This window comes from Oryctolagus cuniculus, chromosome 6 (genome assembly GCF_964237555.1).
Source record: "Oryctolagus cuniculus chromosome 6, mOryCun1.1, whole genome shotgun sequence".
Lineage (NCBI taxonomy): Eukaryota > Metazoa > Chordata > Mammalia > Lagomorpha > Leporidae > Oryctolagus > Oryctolagus cuniculus.
In genome coordinates, this window is record NC_091437.1 from 92,249,431 (window position 1) to 92,275,789 (window position 26,359).

Consider the following 26,359-nt stretch of genomic DNA (forward strand, 5'->3'; position numbering starts at 1 on the left):
TATGAAGCAAATGACAAAGCTTTTGATAAAATTTCTACAAAAAAAGCTTAGAAAAATATTGATTACTCTTAAAAATTGGCATCTGTAATAGTTTACATAATAACTAAGACTGTTTCTAGAATCCAGTGATTGAAAATTATAAACTTAGAAAAGACCTTCAACTTCTAGATGAAATGAGAATTACTTAGCCTAGATTTATCAGCCAGTCTATAATCTACATCATCCACCAAATTTTTTTTTTAAAGATTTATCTATTTATTTGAAAGGCAGTCACAGACAGACAGAGAGGGAGAAACAAAGAGAGATCTTCCATCCACTGGTTCACTCCTCAAATGGCCACAATGGCCGGAACTGGGCCAATTCAAAGCCAGGAGCCAGTAAGTTCCTCCAGGTCCCCAAAGTGAGAGCTGGGGCCCAAGCACTTGGGTCACCCTCTGCTGCTTTTCCAGGCACATTAGCAGGGAGCTAGACCAGAAGTGGAGCAGCCAGGACTCAAACTGGTTTCCACATGGGATGCCAGCACCATAGGCAGCAGCTTCACCTGCCACACCACAACACCAACCCCCCAATAATTTTTTTTTAAACCCTTATATGGGTTGCTCTATCTCCTGGACAACATGAAATAACTGTATTCCTATCAAAGGAAGAGACTAGTTTACACAAAGTACTCACAAGAATGGAGACTAAAGCAAGTTTTTCAGTGTTTTTTTTTTTTTTTTTTTAAGATTTATCTATTTGAAAGAGAATTTCAAAGAGAGAGAGAGAGAGGAAGAGACAGAGAGGGAGAGATCTTCCATCCACTGTTTCACTCCCCAAATGGCCACAATGACTTCTTATACCCTATTCCTACCTCTACCCCAGGTCAATCTTTGCATAAAAAGATATGAAAACAGAGGCTTCTTTTATTAATTGTCTCTTTTAAGATTTATTTATTGATTTATCTGAAAAGCAGAGCTATGGAGAGAGAGAGAGAAAGAGACAGATTAGATAGACATCTCCCATCTGCTGGTTCACTTCCCAAATGGCCACACTGCTAGAACTGGGCCAATCCAAAGCCAGGAGCCAGGAACTTCTTCAGGATCTCCCTCATGGGTGCAGGGGTCTAAGAACTTGGGCCATCTTGTGCTGCTTTCCTGGGCACATTGGCAAGGAGCTTGATCAGAAGTGGGCAGCCAGGACTCGAACCAGTGCCCATATGGGATGCTGGCATCAAAGGCTGTGGCTTCACTCGCTATGCCACATCACTGGCCCCTGTGTTTTTTGTAAAAAGTAACAGGATCATTCTTGTACTTATAATAGACATACTACTGATAGAATAAGTATTATCCTGCTTTTTTAGAATATCTGTAATAACAATTTGAAGCTGCATGTAAGTTGGAAAGAAGAAATATGAGGGAAGGTATTTTTTTTAAAACCATAGAAAAATTAGAAGACCATTTTAAAATTTCTATTTATAATTTATTTTTATTTATTTGAAAGGCAAAGAGAGACAGACGGACAGGAAGAAAGAGTTCTTCCATCTACTGGTTCACTCCTCAAATGCCCAATACAGCCAAGGCTGGTCCAGGCTGAAGCCAGGAGTTCAGAACTCAATTTGGGTTTCCCATGTGGGTGGCAGGGATCTAACTACTTGAGCCATCACCTGCTGCCACTCACCGTGAACATCAGCAGGAAGCTGGAATCAGAAGTGGAGTCAAGACTCCAGGATTCGAAATTAAGCATTGAGATACAAATGCAACATATCCAGCAGGGGCTTAACAGCTGTACAAAGCAAACCTTAAAATCAAGGGGCCAGCATTGTTAAAAAAACCACTGTCTGTGATGCCAGCATCCTGTATGGCCACCAGTTCAAATCCCAGCTGCTGTACTTATGATCCAGCTCCCTGCTAACATGCTTAGAAAGTATTTGGGCCCCTGCCTCCCACATGGGAGACCTGGATGCTCAGTTCTAGGCTCCTGGCTTCTGTATGACCCCAGCCCCAACCATCGTGGCCATTTGGGGAATAAACAAGCAGATGAAGATCCCTCTCTCTGTCTCTCTTTCTTATCTCCATATCTCTGTAACTCTTATCTTTCAAATAAATAAATAAATCTTTAACAAAAGATTTTTAAAAACCCTTAAAATCAAATAAATGTAAGTATGAAAACATCTGTCTACTATCCATAACAACCTACCTAAACCACTATCTTATGCAGAATCATTCTATACAACTTCTAACAGAAACTTATATTCCTCAAATTTTTCATGAAAATCTGATAATATTTCAATCCAATCTATTTTTTTTAAGTTACACTTTACTACAGAATTGTCTTCTTGGTAGTTTAAGATAATTGACAGGGAATACATAAAACTTTCTAAAATTATTAAAAATAAGGGAAACAATTATTAAAGTATGAGAAATGCTATCTTTGCAACATCTTTTGATTAAGACTTTTTTTTTTTTTTTTTTTTTTTTGGGACAGGCAGAGCTAGTGAGAGAGAGACAGAGAGAAAGATCTTCCTTTCTGTTGGTTCACTCCCCAAATGGCTGCTACGGCCGGCACACTGTGCCGATCTGAAGCCAGGAGTCAGGTGCTTCCTCCTGGTCTCCCATGCGGGTGCAGAGCCCATGCACTTGGGCCATCCTCCACTGCACTCCCGGGCCACAGCATAGAGTTGGACTGGAAGAAGAGCAACTGGGACAGAATCTGGCACCCCAACCGGGACTAGAACCCGGGGTGCCGGTGCCACAGGCAGAGGATTAGCCAAGTGAGCCGTGGTGCCAGCCTGATTAAGACTTTTAAATGCTCCTATTGCCCAAATAATTTTTAAAATTATCTTTTTATGATTTTAAGAAAATAAATTTAAATGATAACTTCTAAGGCATAAGCAAAATGTTTTAGTTTATATTACTGAAATCTAGAACTCTTAAAAAAATGTAAAGAAACAGGCAATAAAAATCTCAAGGTACTGAGTATCAGCAGATAACTACACTATCTTCACATGCTTTCCTTTTGTAAACTACAATGTCATTACTCTAAGTGATTCTTTTAAAATTTACGCCTAGGGGCAGAAGTCTGGTGCAGCAATTAAGTTGCCACGTGGGACACCAGCGTCTCATACTGGAAAGTCTATTTAACCTAGCTATCCTGCTTCCACCCCAGCTTCCAGCTAATGTACATCCTGGGAGGCAGCTGGTAAGAGGTTCAAGTACCAATCCCTGCCACCCATGTGAGAGACCCAGATGAAGTTCCTGGCTCTTAGCTTTGGCCTGGCCCAGCCCTGCTAAAGGCATGTGAGGGCTGACGTAACAGACAAAAAGTGTCTGTCTTGTCTCTTTGTCTGTCTGCCTTTCAAATAAAACAAAAAGAAATAAAAATTTTTAAATAAAACTAAGCCTAATAAACTTAATAAAGACTACAAGATACAAAATAAGAACAAAGGCACAGTAAGTACAGATTTTTATCACCTTGTTCAATTCTATCTTTCAATAAATGTTATTAAGTTCTGGCTTAATCTTTACATTTTACATTATAAGAACTGAGAATTGCTCCTTGGGAAAAGTGATGTAACAGGGGTGGGCATTTGGCACAGCAGTTGAGAAACCACTTGGGACACCCACGTCCCATATGGTAGTCCCTGGATTTGAATCCCAGCTCCACTTTTGATTCCAACTTCCTGCTAATACACACCCTGGAAGGGGAGAACAGTAACATAGGATACCCAGACTGAGTTCCTGGCTTCTGGCATGGGCCTGGCCCAGCCCAGCTGTGGCAAACATTTGGGGAGCGAATCAGCGGGTGGCATCTCTCTCTGCCTGTCTCTCTTCCTTCTCTCTGTCTCTCCAATTAAATAAAAAAATTTAAATGACATGACAGACAAGTTGATTAGAAAAACATAAAACAAACTTCATGGATACTGGTAAACTAATTTCATACAAGTAAGAAAATGCACTGTAAGGAGCCAAATACAGCTTGCCCCATTTGGAGCTTAGATAATCTCCACTTCAATAAATTTGTCTAATAAAAGACTGACATCATCAAATCTGAAAGTCATTAAGAATAATTATTTAACCCCCAAAATGATGATTTGAATGATTTTTGACTATTTTCTTCTTTAAGCTATTTTATATACACATACCTCTAACAGACAAGCAATACTACAATCACACAAAAAATTTAAATGAAAACTATAGTATCTATTAAAGCATATGATCATTAGTTCTGAATCATAAACAAAGATTGAAAGAATAAGAGTGGTAGGAAACATACATACTCAGTTGCCTAATGTAAAAATTACATATAAAAGGAAATGTTAATGATTTTTTTCCCAAAATACTTATCTAAGTTAGGATCTAATCAGACATTTTATTTCAGTTTAGAAATTTAAATGGTTATCCCCTGCTTAATATATGTTGTACTTGTCCTATTAATAAATCAAATACCTTCCTAAATGCAACTAAAGAAAAATTTTTGAATAATAAAGGTATTAAAAATATGTGCCTGAACAGGTATGTAAAACTGATTCTGGGTTTGCAAATGGTCCATGGTCGCACAAGGTTTGTGTTGAAGTTTAGATGATCGTTCTGATTTTACTCCATCTTGTAAGTATCCCTCCTGTTCCACTTTTCTTCGCATAGTAGAATTCCAATGATTTTTGATAGAATTATCAGTCCTAAGAAATTAAAGTGTATAATTTAGAACAAAAAATAAAATTTATTCCACACATTTTAATACTGTATTTCTTGTACAAAGTATAAAAACAAACTGCTACAACTGATCAAAGTAGATTTTTTTTAAAAAGTTCTAAAGATAAACTGCATGCCCATATATCAGTAGTTCTGAGCAACAGAGATATTGCAGGGAATAAGACAAAGAAGGGCCCTACTTCCATGAAGCTTACATTCTCATTGGAAATGTGGCAGCATGAACAGAAGAACAGAAAAACAAATAAATAAAAATATCAGTACAAAAGAAATAAAGTAGGATAAGAAAAGTGGGAAATGCGTAATTTTGGCTTGGTGGTGTAGGAAGGCCTCTGTGAGATGACAGCAAAGCTAAGATCTAAATGACAATAAGAATGAGTCATATTAAGAATGTGGGGGTAGCTGGCGCCACAGCTCACTTGGCTAATCCTCCGCCTGTGGCGCTGGCACACCGAGTTCTAGTCCCAGTTGCTCCTCTTTCAGTCCGGCTCTCTGTTGTGGCCCAGGAAGGCAGTGGAGAATGGCCCAAATCCTTGGGCTCTGCACCCGCATGGGAGACCAGGAGGAAGCACCTGGCTCCTGGCTTCGGATCGGTGCAGCGCGCCGGCCGTGGCAGCCATTTGGGGGTTGAAACAGCAGAAGGAAGATCTTTCTCTCTGTCTCTCTCTCTCTTACTGTCTAACTCTGCCTGTCAAAAAAAGAAAAAGAAAAAAGAATGTGGGGGTGGCCAGCGCTGTGGCGTAGCTGGTAAAGCTGCCACCTGCAGTGCCCCCATCATGTATGGGTGCTGTTCGAGTCTTGACTATTCCACTTCCAATCCAGCTCCCTGCTATGGCCTGGGAGGGTAGTGCAAGATGACCCAAGTCCTTGGGCCCCTGCACCCACGTGGGAGACCTTCTCTTTCTCTGCCTCTCCTTCTTTCTCTGTGTAACTCTGACTTTCAAATAAATAAATAAATCTTAAAAAAAAAAAAAAAAAGAATGCAGGGGATGGGGAGCATTCCATCTAAAAATATTGATCTCACAGAAGTTGAGAATTGTGGTTACCAAAATCTGGGAGAGTAGGGATGAGCAAAGGTTGATTAACAGGTACTAAATTATGGTTAGGAGAAAGTAATTCTGGTGTTCTATTGCACAACAGTGACTCTAGATAATAATACACTGTATTTTGAAAGGATTTTACCTCAAAAAAGGGATGTTCGAAGAGACAGATATTGGAACATTACACAATGTACACAGGTATAAAAACATGACATGGTACTCCATAAATATGTAAAACTTTTATGGATCAGTTAAAAAAAATGATTTTAAGAGAAATTCTAGAAAAGGGCATAGCAAAGGTAAAGGTATTGAGCTGGAAACAATCAAGATCCTGAAAGCAAATCACAAATTACAGAATTGTAGCATTCTCCCTTTATATCAAAAATTTCCCTTATAAAAATGTAAATATTCAATCTAGAATTACTTACAATATTAAGTCCATCTTTCGTGAAATATACATTTACTGAAAACCTACTTTATGTTATGTTTACTAACGTAGTAAAAAAAAGTAAAAAAAGTAAAAAAAAAAAAAAAAAAAAGCATAAGATTGAAAACATCAAAAGTTCCAAGACCAGGTTTGGTAACTTGGTTTAAAAATTTAACACTACTGTGGCATAGCAGGTAAAGCCACAGCCTGCAGTGCCAGCATTCTATATGGACACCAGTTCGAGTCCCAGCTGCTCCACTTCTGGTCCAGCTCTCTGCTGTGGCCTAGGAAAGCAGTAGAAGATGTGCCAAGTACTTGGCCTCCTGCACCCACAGGGGAGACCCAGAAGAAGCTCCAGGAAGAAGCTCCTGGCTCCTGGCTTCAGATCAGCGCAGCTCTAACCATTGTGGCCAATTGGGGAGTGAACTAGCGGATGTAAGACCTCACTCTCTCTCTGTCTCTGCCTCTCAAACAAAAAATAAATCCTTACAAAATAAATAAAATTTAAAAAATGTAACACTATTCCTGAATTTCCTTATTTATACAACAAAGCAATATTTGCTCTGCATACAAAGTATACAATGATTAAATAAGAATACATATAAAAGCACTTTATAAACCATAAAGTACTATTCAGATAAAACACTGCAGCACAAAAAACAAACGTACCACCTGAGTGATATGAAATTCACCAAGGTTGTTTGTCTGCTAAAGATTATTAGGTAACATTTGAACCACAGCAATGTAGTGTTTGAGAATACTTCAAAAGGTTCACAGAAAATGAAATTAGAAGTTTATTTTGGTGCAAAAAAATATTGAAGGGCAAGTGTTAAATGGTACAGCAGGTTAAACTGCCACTTGTGAAATCAATTTGCCTGAGATTGAGTCCTACCTCCACTTTCAATCTAGCTTTCTGCTAAGGCTTTCTAGGAAGCAATAGGTGATGATTCAAGTGGTTGAGTTCCTGCCACCCACATGGGAGACCTGGATGGGGTTCCAGGCTACTGGCTGCCAGCCTGGCCCAGTTGCAGGCATTGGGGAGAGAACCAACAGATGGAAGATCTCTCTATATATATCTGCCTTTTAAGGAGATGAAAATAAACATCAAAAAATGTTTTAAACCCACACATACAATGTATTTTAAATGATCCCAAAGGGTTATGCAGCCTAAATTTTTATTATAAATAAAAGTCATAGGGTACTTGCAAATATATTTAATACTAGGTAACAGAGATCATATTTAAGTACACAAAAATGTATATACATTTTTATAAGCACCTTCCAGGAAGTAGTTTGGCAATTTCTGCCCAACGATTTCCCAACCGCTTATGCGCTTCATAGATGATCCTATCTTCCTCTTCTGTCCAGGAAGACTTCTTTACCTCAGGATTCAGATGATTATGCCATCTTTCTCTACATTGCTTGCCTATTCTCCCCTTTAAATGTTTTGCAATTAAAGACCATCTTTTTGGTCCATATTTCTGAACTAATTCAATAACCTAGGAAATATAAAAAGTTTAAAAAAGTATTACCTTGAAGGAATTTTAAAACATAACTCAAGAATACCATTTGAAACAAATGCACTAAATCCAAGCCACAACTACAATTTACAAAACACAACTATACTAACAAATAATCCTTCTATATTTGCCAAGTCCAATAATTGATTCCAAACTTACCTAAAAACTAAAGGGCTAATTAAAGTGACTTGTAAGTTAATCTCCTTTCATACAAAATTAATGTGAAATAACAGCAAAACTGCTGAGATTTGTGTATTTTCTACTTTTACACATTACAAAACAGGGGACTTCAGCAAAAAGTTAAAACAATTTGGAAGCAGGAAGAATCCACATTATTGGCTTTTCATTTCTTCCTCTCTCAAACTGGAAAAATAGTGTTCACATATTCTTTTTCCCATATTCCAAGTTTGCTTTTTACTTAAAATTCCAAGAATAATTATTACCAGCCCACTTTACCTCACTACCCTGGCAAATATCATGTCATAAACATTTTATATTGGTAGAATATTTAAATTTAGGATATATCAACATTTTCACTATATGCATCTATTTGCTATCTTTAAAAAAATTTCTAGCTTTATTAAATGTACTTTCAAACAAGATCACACATTTTAACACTTAACATTGTCCATCAGGTAAATCAGATCAGTATTGGACCTAGTGAAATAACTTTATTTGCTTTGAATGATAGTTAAGATTGCTCTCAACTACATTAGCAACTTCTATTCCTTAAACAGTATAAACTAAAGCACAAATCCTAGTGGAGGACAGAAACTCTTTTATTTTTCTCCAACTTTCATATCACAAAGAATTACCTTGATTTATTAATCACAAACCAATTGGAAACATGATACTCATATCTATTTAATTGTGGCTCTCATATCAAGATCATGAGGGAAAGTTTAAGAATGACTTCTTTATATATCAATGTATCACATGTAAAAGCAAAATTAAAATCTGTTTATAAATTATGAGCTCAATTTTTAACAGAAACTATCCTAAATATTCCTAAACCAAGTTCTACACAAATGATTAGACTTATAGCAAGTGTTTTCCCTTCTGTAAACTAAACTCCTGGAAAGAAGGGACTATGTATATTACACTTCATTTGACTCAATTAAAAAAAAAAAAACACTGTATTTTAACAGATTTGATATTCCATTTAAGTAGCCTCCAGAGAATACAACTGAAGTATTTTCAACATACATTTTAAGTGTTACAACAACATATTAGGAACAATAAAACCTAGTTCACCTACACAGTTAACGTAAAGAATATGAACATGTTACCCGCTGATCTTCTTCTTTAGTCCAAGGACCTTTTATCAATTCTGGATTTAAAACTTTCTGCCATCGATGCTGGCACTGAAAATCTGAACGATTCTGAAAGAATTTAGATGATTTTGTTATTGAAACAACTGTCTTTTAGAAAGTAAGTAAGCCTAAACTTAGGTTGAACACCCTGAAGGACAAAGTCTGTAAGAATAGTGTATTCAATAGCGTTTCTTAAACATGCAATATCTATTTACATGCCTATGTCTCAACTCCATCTTCTTTCATTAAAGTAATGGTGGGGTATTGGGGTAGGGGTAGACAGGTATTTGGCTGGTTAAGCTGCCACATCGGATGCCCACATCCCATATCAGAGTACCTAGCTCTGCTCCCAAGTCCCAGCTCTGCTTCCAGTTCAGCTTCCCACTAATGCACACCCTGAGAGCCAGCAGTGATAGCTCAAATGGTTGGGACTCTGCCTTCCATGTGGGAGACCAGAATTGAGTCCTGAGTTGCTGGTTTCAGCCTTGTCCAGCCCCAGATGTTGCAGGCATTTGGGGAGTGAATCAGCAGATGGAAGAGCTCTCTCTTTCTCTCTCTCTGCCTTTCAAATAAATAAATAAATTTTTAAAATAACATAATAACGTAATTGGCAGAGTCTAGAATACAAATTAAAGTGATGAATTCAAGTATATATCTCTATACTATTTACCGTAACACAGCAAGCATCAAAGCTATAACCCAGACAATGCCATAAAGAAATGCTAGGATTGAGGAAAAAAGAGTGGACAGAAAACCATAAAAACCAGACGTAAGAAATCAAACAAAGCCATCTGGATCCATAAAGTACAAGAATAGATAATTTTACACAGTTTTTAAAAAAAAAAGGTACTGATATGATATTAAAAGGGTACTTACAAATGATGACTACCAAGTTATCATGAAAATGTTAAGTATATCTATATAGAAGATATGTATTATATTTAAAATAAAGTGATAATTGACACATAAAAGGAAAATAGATTGACCAGAAAAAAACTTTGTGTAGAAACATCTCAAGCCCTAAGAATGTTTGATAAATAAAGCCTTATTTTAGTCAATTCATGATGTATTCATGATCTGGTAACTCCTATGTATTATAAGGGTAATAATAATCATAATAACATCTATATTCAACTAGCATTTCACAGTTTACAAAGCTATCAGTTCATACACAAGATTAAAGGTAATTCAGAAGTATATAAAGGGATATATATAAATATTTTATCTATCAATGGCTCTTTTGCGTATAATGGACTTCAAATTATTTATATTCAGACTGACCTTCTTCACTTATGGCTTCTGTACAGCAGTACTGATCCATTTTAAGGACACTATTTTCTTCAAAATTATCAGGTTATTCCTGTTTGTCTTGTAGTATTTCTCTAATGTAGCTTCTGTTTATTAAATACCTGTTAAATGTTAGAAACTGTGCCAAATATCCTATATGTTATTTTTAATTCCCATAATACTACTGAAATAAGTGCTATGATATACATTTATCTATATACTATAGATAAAGAAGCTGAAGGTCATAGAGTTTAAGTTACTTTTCCAAGCTAGTACAGCAGATATTTGAATACAATTCTGACTCCAAAAATCACATTCTTTTCATTATTTGGTCTCAGTTTTCAAGTTATGTTAAGAGTCATGATGAAAATATATAAAAACACAGGTAATACTGTTTCTGAAAGTCAATACTGAGATTAAAATATGAACATTTTGCCTAACTACTCATAATGTATTAAGGAACAAATAAGAATTTATGTAAAAAATTTTGAAAACTGTAAAATTACACATGAATGAACAATAAGTGGAAAGTAGTATGGTGAACAATATAGCATAACTTCTAAAAAAAATCAGTAACATTTCAAAATGTAAGCATTAGATATCAAACTTTTTAACATAAGTTTTTCTGATTTTTTTGGTTACCTATCAAAATATTTTAATATATTTAATTCCTCTCAAAATGTTTTTACATATATCAGCAAATTTATAAAGCCCTACTCAAATTTAATATTTCTGTTTTAAATTGGTAATCTTTTTAGGTGCCTAGATAAATACACTGCAGGTTTAGTTTCACTTATCTGAATGCTTCAGAACAGAAATGTTTCCATTTTTGGAGTTTAATATTTACATATACATAAGAAGATATCTTGGACACAGGACCCAAATCCACAAAACCTTCATTTATATTTCATTCACAACTTACACACATAGTCTGAAAGTAATTTTATACAATACTTCTAGTGAACTGGTATTTTGATTATGACCTGTCGTCACATGAGATCAGATATGGAATTTTGTGGTGCTCAAAAAGTTACAGACTTCAGATTAGGGATGCTCAACCTGCACTACATAATCAGACTTTCTAAGCCATTAGCAATCAACAGGTAGATCAGAAAATCAGGGATAATATCGCTTCTCGGCCTTTTGGCTAAGATCAAGTGTAGTATCTGTTCTTATCAGAAAATCAGGGATATTGGGGGAAGGAAACCAAAAATCTAAAATATGGAGACATATTTTTGAAAAAATAAATAATTAAAACCAATAGCCTAAGTCATCCATTATAGAAATACAACTTTTTTAAATGAGCCAACATTTACAGGGGGACATGACAGCAGAGAAGCTCACACTGGGAGAAACCCTGTTTGGTTTGTGTATGCGTGTTTAATATGAAAGGCAGAGAGACAAAGAGAGGGAGAGACAGAGAGAGCTCTCCCATCCACTGGTTCACTCCTCAAAGTCTCTCAATAGTTAGGGTTGGGTCAGACCAAAGCCAGGAGCTAGGAACTCAACCCGGGTCTTCCATGTGTGTGGCAGGACCCAAATACTTGAGTCATCACCTGATGCCTCCCAGGGTACATGCATTACATAGCAGGAGCTAGAATTGGGAGCAGAGCAGGGGCTTGCGTACAGGTACTCCATTACAGGATGTGGTGTCCCAAGCAATGCCTTAACCAGTATGATGAAAACTTGCCTCTAGAAATATAATATTTCACTTACTTGAAGATGACTAGCAATTAGAGTCCAATCATCTGTTCCATGTTGTTCAACCAATTTCTTTAACTTATCATCCTATTAAAACAGATATGAAAATTAGAAAGTTCTCCCCCATCTTTTTCCTCTACCCTGAATATAAAGAATCTTCCAATTCTATCAGGTATATCTGCTGAACATTTTTAGAATGAATGAAGTCATTATAAATTGCTCCATTTACTATACTATTTCTACCAGTTCCAAAATTAACCCATAATCACATCTCTGGTTGAAGAAACATGCAAGTTAGTTGTTAGAAAACTTTTTTCCCGTTTTGTTTTTAAATATCTTTCATAACCATAATAGCATTAATCAATAAATATAAGTATGAAATCAGTAAATCCTGTCAGGTACTTACCTCATCTCTTGTCCATTTTACTCTGTTCCAGAGTTTCTTCAATCCTTTCTGTTGTGGTACTTCATAGTCATGATCAGCATACTGAAGGTCATCATCCTCATCCTCACTACCAAAAAAAAAAATGCATGATTTTTAAAATCAAGACTTGTAATTTAAATTGGTAAATCAAATCACTGAACCTATATGTGCAATTATGACTAATGAAGTCACTCAGACCTAAAAGATATATAAGTATCTTCAATGAGATTATTCAAATTATAAAAAATTAAAAATGGGAACCAGCGCTGTGGCGCAGCAGGTTAAAGCCCCAACCTGCTGGCATCCCATATGGGTACTGGTTCAAGTCCTGGCTGCTCCACTTCCAACCTAGCTCCCTGCTAATGTGCCTGGGAAAGCAGTGGAGGATGGCCCAAGTCCTTGGGCCCATGCACCCATATGGGAGACCTGGAAGAAGCTCCTGGCCCCTGGCTTTGGCCTGGCCCAGTCCTGATCATTGCAGCCATTTGGGGAGTGAATCAGCAGATGGAAGCCCTCTGTCTCTACCTTTCAAATAAATAAAAATAAATCTTTAAAAAAAAAAAAAAGACTCAATGAGCAGGAGCTACAGTTCTTCTGCCACCAGAAATATGAGCTGGACATACCACCAGGGTCCAAATCATAACTTTGTATGTCATGCTAATGAGCTTGACCTTTAGTCTTCTCTTGACCTTTATTCTAAAGACTTCAAAGGCTTTAAGTAAGACAACAAATGACAAATATCTTGCATTTTAGAAAAAAATCAATGGCAGGAGAGTGGTGAAATGTAATAAGGAAAATCAATGAATAATCTTCACAGGAACTCAAGAAATGATTAGGATGTAACATATGGTAATGATAAAATATAAACCACAGCCAGTTAAAAGAGAATGAAAGAAGCTATCCATTAATTTTTTTTATTTTTTTTTAACTTTTATTTAATGAATATAAATTTCCAAAGTACAGCTTATGGATTACAATGGCTTCCCCCCCATAACTTCCCTCTTACCTGCAACCCTCCCCTCTCCCGGTCCCTCTCCCCTTCCATTCACATCAAGATTCATTTTCAATTATCTTTATATACAGAAGATCACTTTAGCATATATTAAGTAAAGATTTCAACAGTTTGCACCCACACAGAAACACAAAGTGAAAAATACTGTTTGAGTACTAGTTATAGCATTAAATCACAATGTACAGCACATTAAGGACAGAGATCCCACATGAGGAGTAAGGGCACAATGACTCCTGTTGTTGACTTAACAAATTGACACTCTTGTTTATGGCGTCAGGAATCACCCTAGGTTCTTGTCATGAGATGCCAGGGCTATGGAAGCCTCTTGAGTTTGTCGACTGATTTTATTTAGACAAGGTCATAGTCAAAGTGGAAGTTCTCTTCTCCCTTCAGAGAAAGGTACCTCCTTCTTTGATGACCCATTCTTTCCACTGGGATCTCACTTGCAGAGATCTTTCATTTAGGTAATTTTCACTGGGATCTCACTTGCAGAGATCTTTCATTTAGGTAATTTTTTTTTTTTTTTTTTTGCCAGAGTGTCTTGGCTTTCCAGAAGCAATCCATTAATAATACCAACAATGAAAAAGCTAAATATCTAAAAATTGTGCTAATTTACAAGATCAAGGTATAACAAATGACTAATATTTTAAGACAAGAAGACTTGAATAAATGGAAGAATACTGAGACCATTTTTTTTTTTTTAATATTTATTTGAAAGGCAAAGTTAGCAAGAGAGGCAGAGGCAGAGAGGTCTTCCATCTGTTGGTTCACTCCCCAAATGGCTGCAATGGCTGGAGTTGAGCTGTCCCGAAGCCAGGAACCAGGAGCTTCTTCCAGGTCTCCCATGAGGGTGCAGGGGCCCAAGAACTTGGGCCATCTTCCGCTGCTTTCCCAGGCATATTAGCAGGGAACTGGATTAGAAGTGGAGCAGCCAGGACTCAACCGGTACCCATATGGGATGCCAACACCACAGACGGCAGCTTTACCTGCTACACCATAGAACTAGCCACTTATTTATTTGAGAGACAGAGGGAGAGACGGAGAAATCTGAGAAATTTGCATCTGCAGGTTCACTTCCCAAATGCCCTCCATTGCCAGGACTGGGCCAGGCAGAAGCTGGGAACCAGGAATCCAATGTAGGTCTCCCTCCCAAATAGTTGGCAGGGACCCAAATATTTGAATCATCTCTGCTGCCACCTCCCAGAGTCTGCATTAGTAGGAAGCTGAAAATGGAAGTGGAGCTGAGACTCAAACCCAAGCACCCTGATACGGAGTGTGGGCATCCCAATGGTGGTCTTAACTCCTAGGCAAAATGCTTGCCCCTTAGACCACATTCTTAAATAAGACAGTATTATAGTTATGTCCATTCTCCTCAAATTAATAAATTTAATGAATCAAAATACCAATAGGTATCTGGAGGAAAATTAGTCAAGTTAATTCTACAGTTGATATGAAAAAAAGTAAAACAATAACCAGAAAGGCTCTACAAAATAATTACAGAAGAATTCACATTACCCAGTGTGAAAATATTCTATAAAGAAAGAAGATATAAAATGGAATTGGGGGGTCGGCCTGTGGCGTAACAGGTAAAGCTGCTGCCTGCTGTGCCAGCATCCCATTTGGGAGCCAGTTCAAGTCCCCACTGCTCTTCTTCCTATCCAGCTCTCTACTACGGCCTGGGAAAGCAGTAGAAGATGGCCCAAGTGTTTGAGCCCCTGCACCCGCATCAGAGACACAGAACACCTGGAAGAAGCTCCTGGCTCATGGCTTTGGATCAGCTCAGCTCCAACAGTTGTAGCCATTTAGGGAGTGAACCATTGGATGGAAGATCTCTCTCTCTCTGCCTCTGCCTCCCTGTAACTCTACCTTTCAAATAAATAAGTAAATCTTAAAAATAAAAAACAAATGGAATGGTATTGGCATATAGACATTGATATATGGAACAGAATAGAACATTTGGAAAAGAAAACATGGAATTTCCGGCGCCGCGGCTCACTAGGCTAATCCTCCGCCTAGCGGCGCCGGCACACCGGGTTCTAGTCCCGGTCGGGGCGCCGGATTCTGTCCCGGTTGCCCCTCTTCCAGGCCAGCTCTCTGCTGTGGCCAGGGAGTGCAGTGGAGGACGGCCCAGGTGCTTGGGCCCTGCACCCCATGGGAGACCAGGAAAAGCACCTGGCTCCTGGCTCTTGCCATCGGATCAGCGCGGTGCGCCGGCCGCAGCGCGCCGGCCGCGGCAGCCATTGGAGGGTGGACCAACGGCAAAGGAAGACCTTTCTCTCTGTCTCTCTCTCTCTCACTGTCCACTCTGCCTGTCAAAAAAAAAAAAAAAATTGAAAACATGGAATTTGGTAACTTGTAACAGTAACATTTCAAATCAGTGGGTTAATGGACTTTTCATTAAACAGTGTTAAGACACTGAGTAGACATTTTAAAAAATTAAGCTATAGTCCTACTTTGCAATGAAGTAAATTCAGATGAAGTATCTACATTTTTAAAAATGAGGCTAGAGTAGTACTACAATAAAACAGCAAACAATTCCACTTCATATGCCCTTGAGAGGTAAATGTGACAAAAATCCAGAATCCATAGAACAAACCAGTCAAGGTAATGGAAAGCAGCACACAAACACTTAAAAACTAGAAACAGGGACACTGCAGCACATCATGTAAAGCTGCCACTTGGGATGCCCACTTCCCATATCAGAGTGCCTTGGAGTAAGTTCTTCCTCTGCTTCCAATCTAGCTTCCTGCTAATGCACCTGGGAGGTAGCACATTATTGCCCAAGTACTTGAGTTTCTGTCATCCACATGGAAGACCCAGATGGAGTTTCTGGCTGCTGGCTTTGACCTGGCCCAGTCCCAGCTGTTATAGGCATTTGGAGAATGAGGTGGTGGATGGAAAATCTGTTTCTTTACTTTTCAAATAAATATTTTTCTTTAAAGAAATTAAAAACTAGAAACAAAAGGATTTTGCAACTGATGGATATGAGGGACAGAAACAAGTAGAAATCAAAATTTGAGTGCTTAAGTAGAGCTATTCACTAAGGTAAGGAATTGAAGAAGAGTCAGAACTCTGGAAGGGAGAATGGAATGGAGGGAATAAGTATAGCTTTGGACTGTTGTGAAATCACCTGAGGTATACGCAGGTGGGTATGTCTAGAAGAGCAGTGTTCAACAGAAATATAGCACATACCACTTATCAATTTCCTAGTAGCCATCTTTCTCAAAAGACAGAAATGGGGCAGGTACTTGGCACAGAGGTTTAAATTGCCACTTGAGACATCCACATCCCATATCAGAATGCCTGGCTCTGGCCAGAGCTGCAGCTCACTAGGCTAATCCTCTGCCTGCAGCACTAACACCCTGGGTTCTAGTCCTGGTTGGGGCGCCAGTTCTGTCCTGGTTGTTCCTCTTCCAGTCCAGCTCTCTGCTGTGGCCCGGGAAGGCAGTGGAGGATGGCCCAAAACCTTGGGCTCTGCACCCCATGGGAGACCAGGATAAGTACCTGGCTCCTGCCATCGGATCAGCGCAGTGCGCCAGCCGTAGTGGCCATTTGGGGGGTAAACCAACGGAAGGAAGACCTTTCTCTGTCTCTCTCTCTCACTGTCTACCTCTGCCTGTCAAAAAAAAAAAAAAAAGGTCTGCCTCCAATTCAGCTTCCTACTAATGCACACCCTGGGAGACCACAGTTGATGGCTGAAGTTTCTGGGTCCTAACACCCACATGGGAGACTGAAGTGTAGTCCTGGGCTCCTGGCTTCAAACGGCCCAGTCCTGGCTGTTGTGGACATTTAGGGGAATGAATTAGTGGAGAACTATCTCTATCTCTCTCTCTCTCTCTCTCTCTCTGTCTCTTCTCTAAGTCTCTATGTCATTCAATAAGATGAAAAAAATTTAAACAGAGGAACAGCTGCAATTAATTTTAATACTATTTAATTGCTGCATCAAAAATATAATCAATATGTACTCAATATAAACATTTATAAGTGAAATATTTTATTCTCTTTTTGCTTACTACTGCAGTCTTCAAAATCTGGTGTGTATTTTGTAGTTACGGTACATCACAATTCAGACTGGCCACATTTCAAGAGCCCAATAATCACATGTGGCTGGCTAGTAGCTCCCCTACTGAGTACACATAACATGCAGCTGGTTAGTAGCTCTCCTGCTAGGAACAGCAGGTCTAGATGGCAACTAGGCACCTTAATCTTCTGCTCCGATACAAGGTTTAGGGTAGAAAAACACTTTTTGGCATTCACCAGCATACAAAGCTGAGGCTATAAAATGACTCATGGAAAAATTAATATGGTGAGGCATGGACCAAAATCAGAACCTGAATATTAATTGGGGTGAAAAAGAAAAGGCAATTTTAAAGTATGAAGCCCCCAAAAAAGAGAGAAGGCCTCTATGGTAAGCTGAATTGGAGAATTTTAAGTAGCCAGAGGAATGAATAAAGTCATAATAAAGTATCTGAAAATAACATGAGCTAATGTTTAAAGCGTTCTATGTCCTAGACAATGTGATAGTCATTGAAAATTTTTTCTTACAACTTTACAACAGGGACCAGAGTTGTGGCACAGCAGGTGCTGCAATGCCAGCATCCTCCATGAATCCTGTGCAAGTCCTGGCTGCTCCACTTCTGATCCACCTCCCTACTAATGTGCCTGGGAAAGCAGTGGAAGATGGTTGAAGGGCATAGGCTCCTGCCATCCACGTGGGAGACCCAAATGGAGTCCCAGATTCCTGGTTTAGGCTTAGTCCAGCCTGGCCATCAAGACCATTTGAGAGAGTGAACTAATGGATGAAAAATCTCTCTTCTCTCTCTCTCTCGCTCTCTCGCTCTCTGGGTGGGGTGGGGGGGGTGTCTACCTTTCAAATAAATAAATTTTTTTTTAAAAAAGGAAGTTGCTTTTACCTTTATAAATCAAAATTTTCTATTCTGTGTAGTGGGAATAATAATATTCCTCTCTTTCAGTTGTTGCAGCTCTCCCAAAAGGATGGCCAGGGCCCAAATATTTGTGCTGTTTTCCATGGCTTTCCCTGGCACATTAACAGAAGCAGAGCAGCAGAGACTCAAACTGGTGCTTCAGTAAGGCATGCCAGCACGGCAGGCAGTAGCTTAACCGGCTATGCCATAACACCAGCACCGAAAAGTAACTTCTTGCCTACAGTCATACCAAAATGACACAGCTGACCTCAAAAGTCCATTACTTAGCCATTATACTACAACATACTGGAAAAATATGGGAAGAATACTGGAAAGCTGGAAGATACCAAAGACAAACATCGGGTATATTTTGAGATAAAAACAAGTTCTAGTTCTAACTTAACTATTCACTTTGTAACCTTGAATATATTAACCTTGGATTTTTAGCTTACTTGATTACAAAATGAGGGTCATACCAACTACCTTACAATGCTGTTTTGAGGTAAAATTAAATGAGAAAATGTGTTAACATCTGATATAGCAGTTGGTTTAGAAAGATAACACAGTATTGGTTTTATGTGCATAAGCTGATCATCTGACTATTAAAAGTTACTGCTTTACTGGATTCAACTCCTTTCCCAAAATTCATTATGATTTAAATAGCAAAAGTTTGAAGATTTAACTGTATTATAATACAGTTAAGCATATGTATTTTCTAATACTTATATATTATATAATTGCAATCAAAAATTGAAAAATGAAGGCTGAGATTTAACATATCTGCCTATACTCTTTGCAGGATCCTCAAATTTCCTGTCCATTGAATTTCTATGTAAATTCCATAGAACCAAAATTCCTTTCTCACCAAGCAAAATACCAAGATCCCCTATTCCTCTTCACAAGATATGTATCTGCTTCTTTAGCTCAATGTTCTTCCATTTTCCAATGCTCTCTCTGAAACAAATGTCTATGTATAACAACAATCTGCCAGTCCTATTTCCTTCCATGTACACTTGTTTTGTTAAAATATGCTCAAAGGAAAAGAGTTAATTAAAGAAAATACCTGTTATTTGCAGCCATCTTCAGCTATCAGAAATACCACCTGTTAGCTAAGATTAAATTGTTACACTAGAGATGCTGCAGCACCCAATGACTTCACAAATTTCTAAGGAAAGCTACTAAATCAGATAAAACACCTTCCTTTTTCTTATATTTGCCAATCTTCCCAGTCAGCTCATGAGTGTAGAAACCATGACTATCATATACATTTCTTAGGATCAAGCACAGTAATCAACACTCAAATACTTGTAAAATTAATGAAAAACCTTTGTTACTCTCCCACCTCTCCCAGATGTTCTATATTCCAAAATTACTTCACTCCCTCCCAACCCAATCAAAACTTTCACCTCCCAGGGCTGGCACTGTAGCGCAGTGGGTTAACACCCTGCTATGGCCTGGGAAAGCAATAGAAGATGGCTCAGGTCCTTGGGCCCCTGCACCCACGTGGGAAACCAGGAAGAGACTCCTGGCTTTGAATCGGCACAGCTCTGGCCGTTGCGGCCATCTGGGGAGTGAACCATTAGATGGAAAACCTCTCTCTCTCTCTCTCTGCCTCTCCTCTCTCTGTGTAACTCTTTCAAATAAATTAATTAATTAAAAAAAACTTTCACCCCCCCCTCAATACAGGTGGTCTCAAAGCAGATCCAAGAGAAAAAAAAAAAAAACTTAAAAAAAAAATGAAACTACCTCTAAGAGGAAGAGAAAGGCATTCCCATTTATTAAAAATCCAAATACACCTACAAGTGGTGAAATTTTAAGAAGCAGAACCTGCTGGAATAATTAAAAAAAAAAAAAAATCAGTACCGAAGGAGCTCTTTGAGAGTATCTCCTACACTGCTAACCTTTCCTAGAAATTCTCCCAGAAATATTACCCTTTTCTGACACCCTTTTCTGACACCCCAAATAACCTTCAGACATGCTTTTCACAGGTTCTCTTTCCTTCCTCCCCTTAGCTCTCAACAGTATCCATAATAACACATTTGAAAGAGCTTTAAAAAAACAGGTCATTTTTGAATCAAAAAATTGGGGGTGGGATTTGCCCACATAAATGAGTAAAAAATCTACATATCTAATCTGTACAAAATCCATATTGAGGTTCTTATTAAAATATTTAAGATTACAAGTCCAAAAATGTTAGCTTGGTCAAAAAGACTCTTTTCCAAGGAGTACTTTTCCTGAAAACCTACTCATTTTAAGTTTAAAATCCTGCCTTTCATTTTTCAGCAACATACTTATTTGTGAGAAATTTCTATTTCTATATGAAGTTTCATTCTCTGTTTTGCATTCAGCATGGTCATCAGTTTCAGGCACTGAGTTATACAGCCCATTCAGCGTTCAGGAAATTGGGTTTTTGAGAGCATAAGTGTGAGGCAGTATAAAAGCAGAATTCTTAGAATCATCTCTCTACCACTGGGACTTTCCTAAAGTTTACCTACCAATTTACTTCCTGGTTTTGACACCAAAACTAGGTTTTTTATTTTATATTTATAATATATTTTATATATATTACATATATTTTAATACATATTATAAATACTTTATATTTATAATATATAAAGTAATTGCTGAAAGTATGATACAATTTTCAAATAAATGTGATAAAAAGAGATTCTAGAAGCATATCAATATCATTAACTACAAGAGGAAAATTCCTGAGGATGCATATAACTTGCCAAGAAAAAAGGGAAGAGATAAAATCCCACAAGTAACCTCACTAATAGTGCACTTTCACCATTTAACAATAAAAAAGTCTCATCACCAGTGATGGTTAAGAGACCACCAAAACAGATCAGCTCTATTTTTCTCCTGTTATATTGTCTTTTAGCATCTCTGTATTTGTAGGAATCAACAGTATTAATACGTAATAACTCAACAAAATGTATTTAATGCAGTTACATAAATGATCCATACCTAGAATAGTGTGACTAATCTACAGGACAGCAAAAGAAGGTGAAACAATTTCTCCAAACAGGAATTTGGTCTTTGTCCAGTTGAGTACTTGTTTCCAGAACTACTCTGCCAGTTTTCTATTGTAAACCAAAGAAACTATTTATTCTATAAATGCCTAATATATAACTAATCACTATAATCAAATGGATACAGTGTTGTAGATTATGAATGAACAAAGTGGTTGAAGAGAATGACACACCAAAAATAAGCACAAACATACATAAAAAGATTAGGCCAAGAAAATTGTTAAAAGTAACTCTGCATTGGGATATAAACTATCAAGATGTGATAGTTATGACTCTGCCCAAGAAATAACAAACAAAACTATTCACACTTGATACTAAGATAAAACATTTAGGAGAAATTCTGTTTCAGAGGACAATTATTCTGCCTAAAAACAGTAAAATGAGGTAGCCAAAGGAAAATTTTAAATTTTTAAATCTTTTAACAGGGTTGGCACTGTGGCGTAGCAAGCTAAGCCTCTACCTGTGGTTGCCAGCATCTCATATGGGCACCAGTTCAAGTCCCAACTGCTCCTCTTCCCATCCAGCTCTCTGCTATGGCCTGGGAAAGCAGTAAAAGATGACTCAAGTGTTTGGGCCCCTGCACCCACGTGGGAGACCCAGAAGAAGCTCCTGGCTCCTGATCAGCCCAGCTCTGGCCATTGTGGCCATTTGGGGAGTGAACTAGCAGATGGAAGACCTTTCTCTCTGCCTCTCCCTCTCTCTGTCTGTAACTCTACCTCCCAAATAAATAAATACAATATTTTAAAAAATCTGTTTTTAGTTGAAAGGGAACTGCTGGCTTGAAATTACAGAAATATCAGTTGGTTCTATAATATTTGCTCTAGTGAAATTACTTTAACTTGCTCATATTTTTAAATCACAAACTGCCTTAAGTCTGAATCTTTGTCATAATCAAAAATTACATCTTTATTATATTTATTAAGGACAAGGTAACTATATTTAATTTTTTAAATCGGTCACAGTCAAGGTACAAACAGCGCCCAGCTTGATTAAATAAAGTGAAATCAGGCCACCCAGTGGTTAATATGAGGTACTGCATAGTGAATATTTTATTTCCAAATCTGGACTATGAAAACATTATTACAGTAACACTAAATTGTCATCACATAATCTTTGACCATTATTAATAGCAATATTGAAATAAATACTGGATTTAATTCTACCTAGCAATCTATAAGCAAAATGTGAGGACATTTCTATGATTCCAATAACATGTATATTTCTAAATGAGAAAAATTATAAAAGCTCTTCAAAACAGGATATACATTAATGAAAGAAACTATCCTGCAGTCCATAAAGTCCAAACTCCTTATATTAAGAGGTAAAAAACTGGAGCAGGGTTTACCTGTTTTCCAAAACATACCGCCACTCAGTGATAAAGCTGATTTAAAAATTAGTTCTTTTACTTTGGTATACTTTTACTCCTATCCATTTTGCCGGAAACAGTATAGCAAAACTGCTTTCTACACAATGACACACACACACACACACACACACTCTAGCTTTTATCATTTTAGTTTAGTCATAGTTCATCTCAAGTAAACACTTTAACCTGCTACAAGTTTTAAAACTTTCTAGCTTCTAAATGATCTATTTAAAGTTTATGTTTAAGGATAGAACTGAATTTTTAAAACTAAAATTATTCATTAATATGCTTAAAAATCAGATATATTTTAATAACAGCCCAGTTTTAGTCCTACCTGTAAATCAAGTCATTAAAATCCCCAATGGGATCTGAAACTATTTAAGTTCTCAATACCAAATGAACCTTTTCCTTTATGTAAATCTGGTTGAGCTATATTATAGCTATCTCAAACAAAGATCAAAAGGGGCAACATCCTTCAGCTGTTTCACACTTCAAGTAACAGTTTTCTACTCTTATGTGTTTTTTTTTCAGATCACAGAAAAAGTATTTTACAGGATTTATGCCTATACTCTTTATGCAAAACTTATAGCAAAGTACAGTTTTCACTCAAATATTTAAATGGTTGTATAGTGGAGATCTCAAAATACAACCTGAAGTTTCTGAGTTATTTCCTTTCTCTTTCAACTATTAATTGGGCTCATACATATTGATCTTTAGCCAAAACGCAAGAGACTTTGCCCAATGAATAATTATTTCCCCCTCAAAATATTTCACATTCTATTCTAAGACACAGTCATATTTATATAGATTATATAGATTATAATCTATAGGATGAGATTCATTCAAGCATGAAGTATGAAATACGAAGACCCTAAGAATTAACATCATTCAGGTCTGATAATTTCTCCCTTACATCCACTACATGTACGCACCCACTTGGAGTGAAGCTTCACTCCACCACATTTAGTTATTCTAGACTTAGGACTCTTTAAATAACTCTATAATACATTCCAATTAACTTAAACAGCTGACAAGGATTATAAGTCACCAGTACAAATAATGTTTAGATCTCAAGCTCAATGAAAGAAAATAATTTATACAAGCAAACTTATCATTAAATTATTTCTCCTTTCTCAATCTATTACTGTGAAACATATATAACTTAAAAATTAACAGAAAGAAAGCCAATGGAGGATTGACATTCAAACATCAAGGTCTAACCCCACCTAAATGCTGATGACAGAATTAACCTAGAAACTGTTTCAAGTAAGATTAAACTTGTAAGTAAAAATGCTACATTTTACACATAATAACTTATTAAGTTGACATACACTTGTCATTTTGCTTCATAAAGTTATTTTTCAATTATTTATACTTAGAATTTCATAAGAAACCCCTAAGCCAGTACTTCAGCAATCTTGATTACACGAGCTTTTAATAACTATTTTTCTGAAGTTACTTGGGTTCTTGAGGTTCTAGGTTCTCATCTAGGTGATACTGCCCACCCAAAAGACACCTGGCAACATCACCCCTCCACCAAAGTATTATCTAATCCAAAATGCCCACAGTGCTTCAGTTGAACTCTTTTGAAGAAAGGGAATATGCAAGTGTATACATTTGTTCCACCTCCATGGTTTGTCCATAATACAGTTGCTATAAAATAAGCTATATTTTAGCCTGATTCCCGGAGAAGCCTCTTACACAACTGACGCTTAATAACCAAAATAAACATAGGATATTATATGTAGATATTGCCAATTTTTAACCGAGGTCTGCAATGTAGTACTCCCAGTACTAAATTTCAACTTGGGAAATACGCCTCTAGTTCAGACTTTGAAGCTGTGGATCTAAATCAAAAAAAACTTTTGGAAATTCTGCCCAACATCTTTTCAGGTTTATTTAATACTACTGAAGATTTAAAACACATCCCAGATTTTCGTCATCGAAGCGATTACTCCACATAATTGATGAGTAGCTACTGTAGCGACACACAAAAAAATGATTCATTCTACACATTTTCCAACAAAATATGTGCAACACCTCTGTGCCACACTTAGATACAGAGTTAACGAAGGACGCCCAAAATGTCAAGTGACTCAAACAGTGTTTTAAGAGCAAGCTGGTGGTAGCCACGGTGTGTTATCTTCCCAGAAGATGTAAAATACATATACATGAACATGGGCATTGTAATTAGAGAAAGCATCACACAAAGGTCCTCCTCAGCTACCCAAAAGGGGATTTTCCATAACCTTTCAAGAGAGCAGAGTTGGCAGAGGGGCTGCCGCCCAGGTTTGTCGGGGAGCTCCTATTTCGACAGTGCAGTCGATCGGAAGCGAACTCTAAACTCCGTTTCGAGGCATCCAGGATGGGCACGATCACTTGTATCCGGGTAGCATCTTCCCTCAAAGCGCACACACTTACCTGGCAAGAAACCTCCCTCCAAGAGTGGCTGGGAGGGCTGAGAGGTGGGACGTGCGCCGTGGGGACGCCGTCACACACACTGGTCCCCCACTCTGCCCTGCGCTCGACCCCGTGGGGCCGAGAGGCTGTAGGGCAGCGACTTGGAAACCCTCTGCCCTGCCTGGGGGAGAGCTGGGTGCGGGGGGCAGCGGGAAACGAACGAGACCCCGGCCAGAGTTGGCGCTGACAGGCCCGGGTGAAAGGGATGTCACCCACCTGCGCGACCTCTTCGCCATCCTTCAAGTACCGCATAGGCGCGGGCTGGGCGGGGACGCAAGTCAGCCTCCTCCAGCCTCAGGCGAATGCTCCTTCTCCCCGACTCTCCCAGCGGCTTCCCTCGCTCCCTCCCAGAGGCGGCCGAGAGCGGAACGCCAAGTCCCAGGCAGGGCAGGACGGAGGGACTGAGGGGCGGACCGCGACCCGCCCCCGGCCCGCAGCGCTGTGTCCTAGCCCCGGCCCGGCCCGGTCAGGGATGCCCCCAACATGTCAGGAGGCACGCTCCCGCCCCTCGCCAGCTTCTTCGGCCGCCTCTGAGCCTCCCGGCTGAGGTCCCAGCGCAGCTCCGCCGCGGGCGCCGACCCCCGCCCTCTCCCCGCAGCGAGCAGCTGTGCAGGGCTCGCAGCCTCCTGCAGGGTTTTGTCCGCACCGCCGAATCTCGCGCCCAGCCTCCCTCAAGAGCCGCCGTTTGAATCTGCGCACGCGGCCCGGAACCTTATTGGCTGTGGCGCCCGCACGCGGGGGGCCAGGGCGGGGCGGGGAGAGCGCGCGCTGCTGAGGGCGGGGCTGGGGAGCTGGAAGCCAGGACTGGAACTCGCGGGAGACGGCGAAGGAGCGGGGAACTAGGGGGTGGGGCCGTAGGCGGGGCTCGCGGGCCGAGCTGTGCCGGGACCCGGAGCGCGCGGAGAGCCGCACCGCGAGGGGGCGGAGCGCCCTGGCCGCGCGCGGCCTGCAGGGAAGCCGAGTTCCTGAGCTTGAGGGGCGGATCCGGAAGCGGCGGCCGCAGAAGCCGCCGCCCTCAATTTCCCCGGGTGAGCGGATGGTGTCCCTGGGGAAGGGCGGTCCTGCCGCCTGGCCGAAGAACGTCTCTGCAGCCTTTCTGGGCAGTAGGTCCTGGCTGTTTGGATGTATCCCGCCTTCGTAATTAGGCGCGGTCGTCGGATGTGA

The 26,359-nt window shown here is 39.0% G+C and overlaps 1 protein-coding gene and 1 pseudogene across 7 annotated transcripts in view; one reads left to right on the plus strand and one right to left on the minus strand.

Moving 5' to 3' along the window:
* The window catches only part of MYBL1 (MYB proto-oncogene like 1), a 46,333-nt gene extending 20,284 nt beyond the window's left edge, over positions 1–26,049 (minus strand). For all 7 annotated transcript variants that reach the window (XM_051844528.2, XM_051844529.2, XM_008255590.4 and 4 more), the window contains exons 1-6: positions 25,412–26,049; positions 12,380–12,485; positions 11,989–12,060; positions 8,962–9,054; positions 7,431–7,651; positions 4,483–4,654 (exon numbers count right to left, since the gene is read on the minus strand). In XM_051844528.2, coding sequence (XP_051700488.1) covers positions 4,483–4,654; positions 7,431–7,651; positions 8,962–9,054; positions 11,989–12,060; positions 12,380–12,485; positions 25,412–25,431 — 684 coding nt within the window. In that variant the 5' untranslated portion in view covers positions 25,432–26,049. The remainder of the gene's footprint in view (positions 1–4,482; positions 4,655–7,430; positions 7,652–8,961; positions 9,055–11,988; positions 12,061–12,379; positions 12,486–25,411) is intronic.
* Positions 11,400–11,551, plus strand: LOC127490890 (U2 spliceosomal RNA; annotated as a pseudogene).
* Positions 26,050–26,359: the final 310 nt, after the last annotated feature.